Source organism: Malania oleifera, chromosome 7, assembly GCF_029873635.1.
Source record: "Malania oleifera isolate guangnan ecotype guangnan chromosome 7, ASM2987363v1, whole genome shotgun sequence".
Classification (NCBI taxonomy): domain Eukaryota; kingdom Viridiplantae; phylum Streptophyta; class Magnoliopsida; order Santalales; family Ximeniaceae; genus Malania; species Malania oleifera.
Genome location: NC_080423.1, coordinates 78,550,487 through 78,563,714, shown reverse-complemented (window position 1 = coordinate 78,563,714; position 13,228 = coordinate 78,550,487). Strand labels below are relative to the sequence as shown.

The window sequence follows — 13,228 nt, the reverse complement described above, 5'->3', positions numbered from 1 at the left end:
AGATCAAAGATGCGCATTCTGTATGGAGGATGTAGAGACCCAAGACCACCTCTTCTTCAGGTGTAAATTCTCGGCTGAGGTTTGGGGAAGTATAAGGAAGTGGTTGGGAATTAAAAGAGCAATGAGTACGATTAAGGCTGCCGTGAAATGGTTACACAAAAAAGAGAAAGGTAAAGGGTTTCTTTCAGCTGGAAGAAGGATTGTATTAGCTACCACGGTATACTTTATTTGGCATTTTAGGAATAAGAAAAGATTTGAAAACTATGTATTGCCCCCTATGGAATTAATTGAAGTAATCCAAAGACATATCTATAGGGCGATTTTTGATAAATTTGATATGTACTTAGTTTGATACTGTTGAGCATGTTGATGCTCTTGTAATATTTTGGGCACATTATCTCTTGATTGGTCATTTTGGCTCCCGGGTATGCTCAGGTTTTGATGTATTGTTTTGGATGCATATTCAGTTTATCTCACTTTTATCTGGTTGACCTAGGTATACCTAGAGTAGTTGTATATATACCATCAATACATTTACCCATTTGATAAAAAAAAAAAAAGTATTATTTTATATTTTATTAAATAATAAAATTAAATTTGAAAAAACTAGTGAATGGAGTTTTTTCCGATTTTATCCTTTTTTTTATAAATATATTAAATAATATCTTTTTTGGGAAAATATTTCTCGTAATAACCCTGATGTAATCTCACTACTTGGAGTAGTGAGATTTGCCACGTGTCATTCCAAAAAAAAAAAATTATTTAACATATATTTTTTTAAAAAAACGATAAATCGGGAAATAAATTTTTTTAATATATATATTTTAAAAATAATAAATCAGGAAATAAATTTTTCTACATAATAAATTTAGCATTTATTATTAGTTTTGAGTAATTAGCATTTATAAATTGGGAATGTTTTGGAAAACTTTCTATACCCGTCCTGCGATTGGAAAATTTATATATATAATAATTATTCGAAACTAGGCATTGACCATGGGTAAGGCAGTATTTATGATGATCCAAAATAAATTTTATTTTAAGAAAACACTTGCGTCTCTCCCCTTTTTATATTTATTATTTTAAGAAGTAATAATAAAAAGTTATGAAGATTTATTCAAATTTTAAAATACAAAATCATTTATAAAACTATTATTATATATATATATATTATACTATTTTAAAATTTTCTAAAATATCCATATAATTATCTGTAATTCTTACCTTGTATGTATTGCTTTGGTTCTTTAATTTTTTTTTTTAAATCCCAAAAATTGATAATTTAATTGAATTAAAATATCCCCTAATTTTTTTTATTTTTTATTATTTTTTATTACTCATAATTTTAATATGTATGGGTCTTTTGGAACATCTCAAGTGACGTCAAACCGTCTAATTAATTTCAATAATTAGAATTTAAATTATGATATCATTTTTATTTTTTTTATATTCATTTTTGTACAGTGAAAAAGCAGTTTATCACAAAAAAATTTGGTATTGAATAAATATTAAAATTACTGCTCGTAGCTTTGTAATGTTAATAATAAGTATTTTTCTTAATTGATATTGATATTGATAAAAAATCTTATATTGAATAAATATTAAAGTAATTTTTGTTGTTGTGTCAATATATATATATATATATATATATTAATTTCAAGTACAATTAAAATTGGTAATTTAAATAAAGTTCAAAATTTTAATTTATTATGCAATAAATTATTTTAATATATTTTTTTAAAAAATAATAAATCAGGAAATAAATTTATCATTTATTATTATAATAATGATAAATCGATTTATTACGCATAAGAATTTATTTCCCGATTTATCATTTTTAAAAAAAATATATTAAAAGAATTTATTTTTCGATTTATTACACAGAAAAATTTATTACGCAGAATAATTTATTTCTTGATTTATAATTCTTTAAAAAATATATTAAATAATATATTTTTTTTTGTAAAAATGATACAAATCTAGCTACTTCAAGTTACGAGATTAAGAATTATTTCGAAAAATATTTTCCTAGAAAAGATATTATTTAATATATTAAAAAAAAAGATTAAGAATTATTTCGAAAAATATTTTCCTAGAAAAGATATTATTTAATATATTAAAAAAAAAAGGGATAAAATGGCAAAAAAACTCCTCGTGAGTGGCTTGTTCCTTGACGCGAAGCTGAAGTGTAGCAGCTGCGGACATCCATTCACTGCGACAGTTGGGAATTCTCAAAACTTTTAGAACCAGGCTGAGATTTGCGGTTTGTTCAGCGAAAAACAGAACAGAAAAATGGAAATAAAGAATCACATTGATTCGTGATGAAGAAACAATAGCCAAGTTCTACGCGACAAGAGCGAAGAAGAAGAAGAAGAAGAGCGGGAAGAACCGCACAGTAGGGACTGCTGTGCACGATACGGCTATGGATTTCGTGAAAAGACCAGAATTTAATAAAGTTTGCAGAGGTATGATCAGAATTTGCACTTCTGAAGATTTAGGGATGTTGGAACTATGTCATGTTTGGTATTTTGCTGTTATACTTGACTCAATTTATTGCATTTTGCCGTAAGATTCGATAGATTAATTGAGTACTAGATCTCTAAAGTTGAACTGGGCTTTATGAGAAGTTTTGCCGGAGCAAATAGATTATTTCAATTGCATTTGAAAAGAACAGCAGATTTGCTCTTAGGTTCCTTCGGAAAATCGGTGCACCCATCTGTCTTCTACACTGGAATCATTTTTTGTCGATTTGGTTTGAGCTTGGCAAAGGAACTTTTCTATGCAATTTGGCTCTTATTTTTCTTGTTCTTTCTGTTGGGTCTTCAGCCCTCTTATGACAGCAAATATGGTGGAGAATAACTGAATAGAACGGGATGGCGCTCAACATATTTTTTCAAAAATTGAAGTACTGGAACCCTAAAGTCCACTCTCCTATTTTTCCTTTTCTTCGAGGCTTCTCACTGTGGTCAATGAAGAAGGAGCCAGATCTTGAGTCAGCTCTTGCTAGAAACCGTCGTTGGATAGTCAATAATCAGATTAAAAACATAATTCTTGGATGCCCTGAGCAAGTTGCACCACTTAAATTTATACAGAAAAAATTTAAAAACCTAGATCTTCAAGGTTCAGCTCTCAACTGGCTCAAAAAATACCCCTGTTGCTTTGAAATCTTTCTCCAGAATGAGGAGAACTACTGCCGACTGACAAAAAGGATGATGTCTCTGGTTGAGGAGGAAGATTCTGTGAAAGATGCCCAGGAACCAGTATTTGTGGAACGATTAGCAAAGTTGCTGATGATGAGCTTTAATAGGAGACTTAATGTCATGAAACTCAATGAGTTGAAGCGGAACTTTGGGTTTCCAGATGATTATCTGATTAGAATCATACCCAAGTACCCAGAAATGTTTCGAATTGTGAATTTCAGTGGGAGACGAAGTTCAATGGAGATAGAGCTGGCATCCTGGAATGCTGATTTAGCAGTTTCTACAATTGAAGCCTCAGCTCGCAAACTGGGTGCAGAGCCACACTTTTCGTGTTCATTGCCGTTAAGTTGGGTGAAATCGTGGGAGAGGTTCCATGAGTTCAATGTAACTCCTTATATTTCACCGTATTCAGATACTAGAGATTTGGTGGAAGGCTCAAAGGAAATGGAGAAGAAGACTGTTGGTTTGGTGCACGAGTTGCTATCTCTGACCTTGTGGAAGAAATTGTCAATTATGAAGCTAGGCCATTTTAAGAGAGAATTCTGTTTACCTGAGAAATTGAATATTCTGCTGCTCAAGCATCCTGGCATATTCTATGTCTCAAATAAGTACCAGATTTACACGGTCCTTCTTAGAGGAGGGTATAATGGGCCAGAACTGATTGATAAGGATCCACTTGTTATTGTGAAGGAGAAATTTGGGGAACTAATGCAGGAGGGGCTACATGAATATAATCAAAGACGCTATCTAATGAACTTAGATAAGAAGAAAAAGAAAGGTATTTTTTCAAGATCAGAAAAAAGGACAGACAGAAGCTCAGAAATATCTGAGCAGAATGATCAGAGAGGCAAGCTAGGGGGTTTGCATGATCCAGAAGAAAGAAAACGGTTTTTTAAAGTTCTATTTGATGAAATTTTACCATAAGAAGATAAAACAGAGGTATGTTTTGTTCATCCTATGGTTCACCTTCAGCATGTATTTGCTCTAATTTATTTATAGATACTATCATAAACTATTGCTAACCCCAAGTTTGTTCATGTATTTTCTTAATTCCACTTGGGAAAATTTCTTCAATCGCTAGTTTGATTGTTGTAAGAGTAAGTTTATATGTGCACATTGGACCATAAATAAGTGGAAGATAAATTAAATTAATTTGGTGACACGATATGCTTCAACTGCATTGAAATTGTCTACCACTTGGGATTTGAAGTACGCAGTGGAAAATTGGTGTCCTGTTGCATGTCAGACACGTGGAGATTCGCAAAATTTGTTTGACATTTCCAAGACTGTCATATGTGGATCACAGATACTTCCAGAGGTAGCCATATCTCCAGGACAAATCTGTATTGGATGTGATACTGATCTGCTTCTTTTAAACAAGTGCCTCAAAAATAAAATTTTTCGACTTTCAAATTTCATCCAACTTTAAGTGGATCCTTTAAATAAAAATCAAGCACATGTCAAACATAGAAGACCCTTTTTAAATGTAAATTTAGACCAAATGTTTAAATAGAAGCACAAAAAAAATTATATAGAACTTTTAGCTTATTCATATGAAGGAATATTCTTGAAATTAATCTATAATAAACTTTTAACTAAGAATATATTAGATTTACTATATTAAAATATATATATTTTTATTAGCATATTGCTGTTATATTGTATCCTACATTTTTCATTATTTATTTATAAGAATTGAAATTTCTGAGAAAGGAGGTAAGAATTACAAACTAAAAGAGGACAAAAGTCCTCAAGACTTAAAAATAATAATAAATAGACAAAAAAAGGAATAAGGAAAAAACTTTGATCAATCAAAAGCCCCTTTTCAAGCTCTTCCCATCATAATTAATTGAGCAATTTAAATTGCTAGCGTGGATTGATTTTTTTTCCAGTTTGCTCATACCGAAGTCCAGCCTGACTTGTCCTTCAATGGCAGAAAACGAAAAATACATCCTGTCCAAAAGTGCGTGTCTCAATCCTATTCAGTAACCTCCTATTCAGCTATTCTGAAGAAACACAAGAACATCTGCTATAAAACCTGTCATCTTCTCAACCTGAACATTTACTGCTTCTTTACTTTCATCCTCAAAAATAAGAGTTCCTTCCAAACCTTTTATAGGAGTCCCTGACACAAAAGAGTCACAATCCATAGAGTTGGAGCAGTCCAAGTTGCATCCATATTGCTTGCAAAATGCATCCAATAATAAACAAACAGCACAACTAATCGTACCATCATCATTACTTGCCTCATCTAACTCACCACTTCATTATTTCTTGTTATTGTGGAACCTCTTTCACCAGCCCTTCCACCAAACCATTCCTCATATATACCAGGCTCCCTACAACTTCTATCATGAGCTCCCTTTTAAGTCTTTCATATTACACATCTCTAGATTGAGGCATTGTTCTTCAAAAACTTTGCACATATCGAAAGTCACCCCTTGACAACCATCCACCTTGTTCAACTCATTCTCTGAAGTTTATTTTCCAGAAATAGCAGAAACCTCCTGACCACTATTAATATCCTGAATCCAATCATCCTTAGAAGGTAAAGCCCTCTGTGCCACAATCCCAACACCAGCTTTACTTTCTTCTGGATTGAACGAGAAGAACCCTTATGTTTACTATCAAATCTATTATACTCTTCTCAAATCGGATGAGGAACAACCATGAACAGAGATGCTTCCTGCCACCAAGGAGACCTCTAACACCAACAGTCACTACCTTATCTTTATAACCCTCTGTTTGAGACCTTTGGCTTTGATTTTCCCCCACTGTTATCCTGACTGAAAGCTTCCTCTATACCCTTCATCGGAGAACAGGACTTTTCCACTTGATTTGAAGACAACTCTACTCAAGGAAAGTTATTTGCCCCCGCTTTGCTGTGTAGTTAACACTGCCAGAAAGATTGTTGGACCTTTGGGTTTGTTTACTTTTTCTAGGTGTAATTCTGGGCCTCAGATTATAAAAATTACCTTGTCAAATTAGATCATGGTTGTGCTGAGAATGGGCCACTTTCTGAAGGCATCATCTTCTTTTAGTATGGACTTCTAAAGCACTCTTTTGAAACAAGTGTAGGCCCTAGCTAATTCTTTTGCTCCAAGATGTACTGTAATATAGGACAGGCCTTGGCAAATCTAGGAACCAGTTGAGCCAATTCTTGGCTGGAACTTGCCATGGCCTATCTAACTTTGAGGTGCATCTTGGAGAAGAAAACTGGAAAGGGCTATGCTTGTTCCTAAACGAGTGATGTAGGTGTCAATACTTGAAGAGTGATGCTTTTGAGGTGGAAGAGATTGCCATATATGATTCTTAAGTTTTAAGAAACAGTCACATTGTGCTGGATGGAGATGCAAAGGTGACAATTGGGCTACATTTATGAAGCAACGATGGGGCTAAGGAGCAAACTGTATAGGATTTCAATCAAAGATATTCTTGAGTTTTGAAATTATTGACAACCTTTGCAATTTGCACCTTCATGTTGGGGCCTATTATCTTAATCCCAAGTAAGTTCCTAGATTCTTAAGGGGTGTTTGTTTGCACTTAATGGGATCTAAATGGAGCCAGTTCACCTTGGATCTATTATGCAAGCTGAAGGAGAAATTGAAGATAATGTAATGCATAGAGTTAAAGTAGGTTGAGTAAAATGGAGAAGTGCTTCAAGTGTACTTTGTGATTGTAGAATACCCTTAAAATTAAAAGGGGAGTTTTATAAGACAGTCATAAGACCAGCTATGCTATATGGATCCGAATGTTGGGCGACAAAGAAATAGAATATCCAAAAAGAAAAATTTGCCGAGACGAGAATGCTTAGATGGATGAGTGGTATAACTCTGAAAGATAAATTAAGGAATGAACATATTCGCGGTAAGTTAGGTGTAACTCCTATAGAAGATAAGGGAGGGACGACTCAGATAGTTTGGGTACTTGCAAAATAGGCCACATTGTGTGCCAGTGAGGAAGAGTGAGTTAGTTACTATGGGGGGCAGTAGAAGGGGTAGGGTTAGACTTAAAATAACTTTGAATGAGATAGTAATGATTTAATAGTCTTGAATTTGTCGAAAGAAGTGGTCCATGATTGTATAAATTGGCGGAAAAATATTCATATAGCCGACCCCACCTAGTGGGACTTAAGACTTGGTTTTGTTGTTATTGTTTTATACTAGTTATGTTGGTTGGACATCTGAATGTCCACTTAATCCCTCTGGTTCAGTCAGCACTTATTTTATTGTTGAAAGACATTCAAAGGCATTCTCCTCAAACCATCAAGATTGCCTCATTCAACCCTATTGGCTAACCTCATCAATCCTCTCCACCAGATCCATACTCTCACCACCACCATGGCTCACGCCACCACCATCAACCACCACTGCTTCGCTCACTGCCCCCCATGACAACCACAGCCGCTGATCACCCATTTTCTCCACCACAGCCTCGCATAACCATCACCAGATCTGGAACAAATGAGCCCGCCGCAGCTGCCCATTGTCTCCGCCTGTATTATGTTCATGTATGGAGGAGAAGAACTGATCATCAAAGAAAAAAAGGGATTCAAGGACTGCAAGGTCTTCAATTTCTCTTCTGATTTGGAATAGTAGGATACATGATGGCAATCATCCTGATCCTGCTTCACCACTGCTCGCCTTTACCCCTCCCATGACAAGAAAATGAAAATTTTTTAATTGATTTGATAAGATGTAATTTTGGGAGATAATTGATGCACCAAATTTTGTGCAAATACAAGAAATCATTTTTTTTTTTTTTGTATTTGATAAATATGAATTGTTGCAACAGATTTGGTTCAAACACAAGAACCTTTTTTATTTTTTAATAATTTTATGGATAAATGCGTATTGATGCTCAGATTTAGTAGAGAGAGAAAAAAATTTTAAATTGATTTGATAATTAGAAAATTTGAGGGAGATGAAATTTTCTTGCATTTGTTTTTTTTTTTTTTTTTAATATTTTTTATTTTTCTTAAAAAGATTGGACATTCAAAAGATTAAGAGTTGCCAAACAAGTTTTGCTTCTTAGTGTTAAGGGGGTTCAATCAAGTTCTATATTGGTACATGAAATTCAGTGTTTATTTCAGCATTAAGCACTTAATGCTTAATTTTTCCAGAAACGCCCCCTTAGTATCTTATTACTTGTCAACTGATGCAATCATAGGAATGTGACTGTAACTTTCTCTTTGTTGTACGCTTCACTATGATACCTGCTGTAATCCTAGTAATAAAGTGAAGATTGGCGAATGTGCTACCATTTAAATGATGTGTCACAATACTTTTACATTGTGCAACATTGATGCACACATAGATAAGTTTCATAAAGCAGAAGGTCTACTTCAAATTATGTCCACCATCCAGAGATTAGAAGTAAAAACAATTACGTAAACAATTGGTCCTAGTCCTACTCACGTTCTCATTTTCATATTCCTTTATTAACTCTATACAATCATTTGTATTATAACTTATTGTGATTGTCAATTTGGGTATGGGAGAATAGTGGACGAGCTATGGGAGTGAATGCACAGAACTTCAACGGCAAGCCATACTTGTGATGTCATGTGAGATAAATTGGAAAAATTTTTTTGAACATGTACACTCCAAGCAGAGGCACCATTTGGATAAAAAAAGTGTCAGTGCTCTTGTTTTCCTAAGTGTAATATCAACTTGGAGAGTAGACAATTTAAGGGGCCAGAGAAATTGAAAAAACAAGACTTTATATTTTGGTCCAGAGATGCATGCCTTTCATGGGACACTTCTTGGATAGACGTCCAAGAATGCTTTGAGGTTGATGAAGGAGAGGCTAGTAGGATAAAGAGAGAAGTAAGCTGCTCTTCTAGTCTTTTATAGGTATAGTCTATTTTGTAGCTGTCATTCACTACTTAATTAGTAATTTACAGTTAGTATCTTTATAATTATGTTTTGGTGGCTTTTTATTAGATCAAAAGACTGGCGTGGAGTGGACTAATGAAAGGGAAGAAGATGGTTGTTGAAGAAGATGCAACTGAAGAAATTGTTGATGTTGTAGACGAAGAGGAAGAGTAAGGTTCTCAATAATGAGATGAATGAAGTAGATGATGAAGATGACATAAACAGATCTTCTAATCTTTTATATTTACAGTCTAGGATTCTCAACAAGGAGATGAATGAAGTAGATGATGAAGATGAGGTAAACTGATCTTCCAGTCTTTTATATTTGTAGTCTATTTGATAGTTGCCTAATACTACTAAAATATTTAGCCATTCACTACTTAATTAGTAATCTACTGTTAAGTAACTTTGTTATACGATTTGGTGGCTTTTTATTAGATCAAGAGACTAGTGTGGACTAATGAAAGGGAAGAAGATGATTTTTGAAGAAGATGCAATTGAAGAAAGAGATTTTGATGATTGGAGATGATGATTTTGATCTTGGAGATGATGATTTTGATGATTGATAGAGATTTGGTGACGTGAATGTATTTTTTTCCCCCTTTTTTTCTTAAAATACAGCTACAGCACTATTATAGTGTGTATGGACTTTAGAGGGATTATATGCTCATATATTTTGAAGTTTATTAGAACTCTAGAAGTAGTAAACATGTTGATGATTGGAGATGATGATTTTGATCTTGGAGATGATGATTTTGATGATTGATAGAGATTTGGTGACGTGAATGTATTTTTTTCCCCCTTTTTTTCTTAAAATACAGCTATAGCACTATTATAGTGTGTATGGACTTTAGAGGGATTATATGCTCATATATTTTGAAGTTTATTAGAACTCTAGAAGTAGTAAACATGTTGCTCATTGCTTATGCAAGTATACACATAACTCCTGTTCTTATTAGCTTTCTAGATACATATATAGCGAGGAGGGAAGACTATCATAACATTTAGTTGGCATGTATGTGTTGAGGCAACTCATTGGCTCTTATATGAAAGGTTGCTATACGCTAATTTTAACGTCATTATTGTCATATAATTGTGTTCTCATACACTTAGCTTCTTTTTCTTTTTTTTTATAAAATTAAAATTTAGAAGTCTTATTGTATCTTACCATACATGATACACAAAATAAATCATGACTTGATATGATTGACAGCTATGACCAGCACCCCTGTCCCTGAGGTTTTTCCCATTCTTTCAGAGGCTTGTCATGAGGAGATCTCCTATCCACACTTCTCTCATATTGGCAATGGTTGTTCTCAGTATTATGCTCCTGGAAGCTATGGAAGCAGGGCTCTTGACTGGCCTTAAAAGCTGTTTCCATTTTGTGGCTAAATATGACACTGATCATAATGGGTGGGTCTCTAAAGAAGCTTTCGTGTGTTCTTGTTTTGCATCATCTGAAAGTGGTGTGGTTTGGGATACCCCTCTAAAAGAAATGCTCAAGACTGGAACTAGAGGCCTTTGCTGATTTCTTCAACTGCTTGTACTGTACCAGGATGACAAAGATTGTCCTAAGGCCGGTGGCCAAGAATGACTTTCTGGGTTAATTTGTTCCATAAGGAATGTGACTGATCCAATAATACAGGCAATACTTGCTTCTTATGGAAGTTATTTGGAAAACAAAGGTACTAAACAACCTATTCAGATGCGTGATTTGGGGTTCGAATCACTTACCTTTTTCAAACAAAGCATTTCTCGATAAGTGGCTTTGAAGATTCATGATTGAAAGCAAATATCTTTGGAGAAAGATAATTGTAGCTAAATATGAAACTGATCATAATGGGGTTTCTCTAAAGAAGCTTTGATGAGTTCATATTTTGCATCATCAAGAAGAGGTAAGGTAATGCCCGGGGGTTTGTTGTGCTGGTTGCCCCCTTCCTCCCTTCGCTTAGCCCGGGGGGGGGGGGGAAGGAAGTGTGTTGTGGATATCCCCTTTGAAAGAAGTGCTCAAAGGCTGGGAATTTGAGGCCTTTGCTGGTTTCTTCGACTGCTTATATTGTACTGTTATCCGATGGGATAACAAAGATGATCCCAAGTGGAAGGTGGCCAAGAGTAACTATTTCTGGGTTAACTTGTTCTAGAAGAAATGGGGCAGTTCTAGCTTCTCTAGGAAGGCTACTTGGAAAGCGAAATAGAACAACCCATACTGTTGGGTGTTTTGGGGTATAAATCACTTATCTTTTTCAATGGAGTGCTCCTTGGTAGGTAGCTTTGGAGATTCATGATTGAAAGCAATCATCTTTGGAGGAAGGTGTGGACAGTTTGGTAGCTAAATATTACAGTAATCATAATGCTCTGGTCTCTAAAGAAGCTTCAGCGAGTTTATGTTTAGCATCCTTGAAAAGGGTTTTGTTGTGGATATGCCCCTCGAAAGAAATGCTCAGGACCAGGAATTGGAAGCTCTTGTTGATTTCTTGGACTGGTTGTACTGTACTGTTGTTTGACAGGATGACAAAGATGATCCCAAGTGGAAGGTGGGGAAGAATGACTATTTGAGGGTTAACTTGTTCTACAAGAAATGGGACAGATCCAATAACACAGGCAGTTCTAGCTTCTCTAGGAAGGCTACTTGGAAAGCGAAATAGAACAACCCATACTGTTGGGTGTTTTGGGTAATAAATCACTTATCTTTTTCAATGGAGTGCTCCTTGGTAAGTAGCTTTGGAGATTCATGATTGAAAGCAATCATCTTTGGAGGAAAGTGTGGACAGAATGGTAGCTAAATATTACAGTAATCATAATGCTCTGGTCTCTAAAGAAGCTTCAGTGAGTTTGTGTTTAGCATCCTTGAAAAGGGTTTTGTTCTGGATATGCCCCTCAAAAGAAATGCTCAGAACCAGGAATTGGAAGCTCTTGTTGATCACTTGGACTGGTTGTACTGTACTGTTGTTTGACAAGATGACAAAGATGATCCCAAGTGGAAGGTGGTGAAGAATGACTATTTGAGGGTTAACTTGTTTTTCAGTTCCAATTATACACACAAGACTTCCTTCTCATGGAAGACTATGTGGAAGATAGAAGTACCAAACAACCTATTTAGTTGGGTGGTTTGGGGCTTAAATCACGTTTCTTTTTTAGTGAAACTCTGTTCAGTAAGTGGATTGGGAGATTCATGATTGAAAGAGAGTCTTTAGAGGAAAGTAATGGTAGCTAAATATGACACTTGATCATAATGAATGGGTCCTAAAAGAGCTTCAGTGAGTTCATGTTTTGCATCACCAGGAAGTGTTATGTTGTGGTGTATTCTCTTCGAAAGTAATGCTTTAGGTTGGGATTAGTGACCTTTGCTGATTTCTTGGGCTGCTTGTACTGTACTGTTATTTGAAAGGGCAACAAAGATGATCCCAAGTGAAAGGTGGTCAAGAATGACTATTTTAGGGTTAACTTGTTAAGTAAGGAGTAGGACAGATCCAATAATATAGGCAGTACTCACTTCTTTTGGACAAGGTCTTAAATTTCGATTTCGACTCAAATTTTGAAGCTCCAAAAGTACGGAAATTTTGATGGAAATTTTGATTTCGATGTCAATTTTGATTTTGATTTGAAAAAATAATGGAAACCAGTAGTAGAACATGGAATTGTTTTATGAAGTTTTTGAAATGATTAATAGACATAATAATGTAACTTTTAGGACTACTATATTACAAGTAAATACATCTATGCTGTGTATAAGGTGGAGAAGTTGTAATATAATATGTGCTTCAAACATATTTGTAAGATAATGTACATTAAACATATTTTGTGAATCGGTTAATACAATGAAATTCATAAATCATTTAAATATTATTTATTAAATAAATAATGATAATTTAGAAATGAGTGGTTAAATAAAATGTTGTTGTGAGTTTATTTTTTCATATAATTTCAAAAGCACTTGTAATAATCATTTGTTTCGATAAAAATAAATTTCATTTTACTCCTAAATCCCTCATTTGAATTCCGAGGAAATTTCATTACATAGTTCAAATTCAACAAATTTCGCTAAAATTTCAAGATTTCGATAAATTTTGAATGATTTGTTGAGATTTTGATGGAAATTATGCAAGACGGAAATCGAATGGCTGGGATTTGGCTATTGCCTTGCCACCACTG

The 13,228-nt window shown here is 34.3% G+C and overlaps 1 protein-coding gene across 9 annotated transcripts in view; it reads left to right on the top strand.

Moving 5' to 3' along the window:
• Nucleotides 1-2,158: 2,158 nt before the first annotated feature.
• Nucleotides 2,159-13,228, top strand: part of LOC131160396 (protein WHAT'S THIS FACTOR 1 homolog, chloroplastic) — a 31,150-nt gene continuing 20,080 nt past the window's right edge. Inside the window, exons 1-5 of one of the 9 annotated variants that reach the window (XR_009138022.1) lie at nucleotides 2,187-2,465; nucleotides 2,827-4,139; nucleotides 8,706-9,055; nucleotides 9,146-9,374; nucleotides 10,290-12,788. Coding sequence is in view for 5 of the 9 variants with exons in the window: in XM_058116046.1 (XP_057972029.1) it covers nucleotides 2,874-4,124 (1,251 nt within the window). In the remaining 4 variants the exon portion in view is untranslated. Of the gene's footprint in view, nucleotides 4,140-8,705; nucleotides 9,056-9,145; nucleotides 9,375-9,514; nucleotides 9,847-10,289; nucleotides 12,912-13,228 lie in introns of those variants that run through there. The other 8 variants (XR_009138020.1, XR_009138021.1, XR_009138023.1 and 5 more) reach the window with 8 other exon arrangements.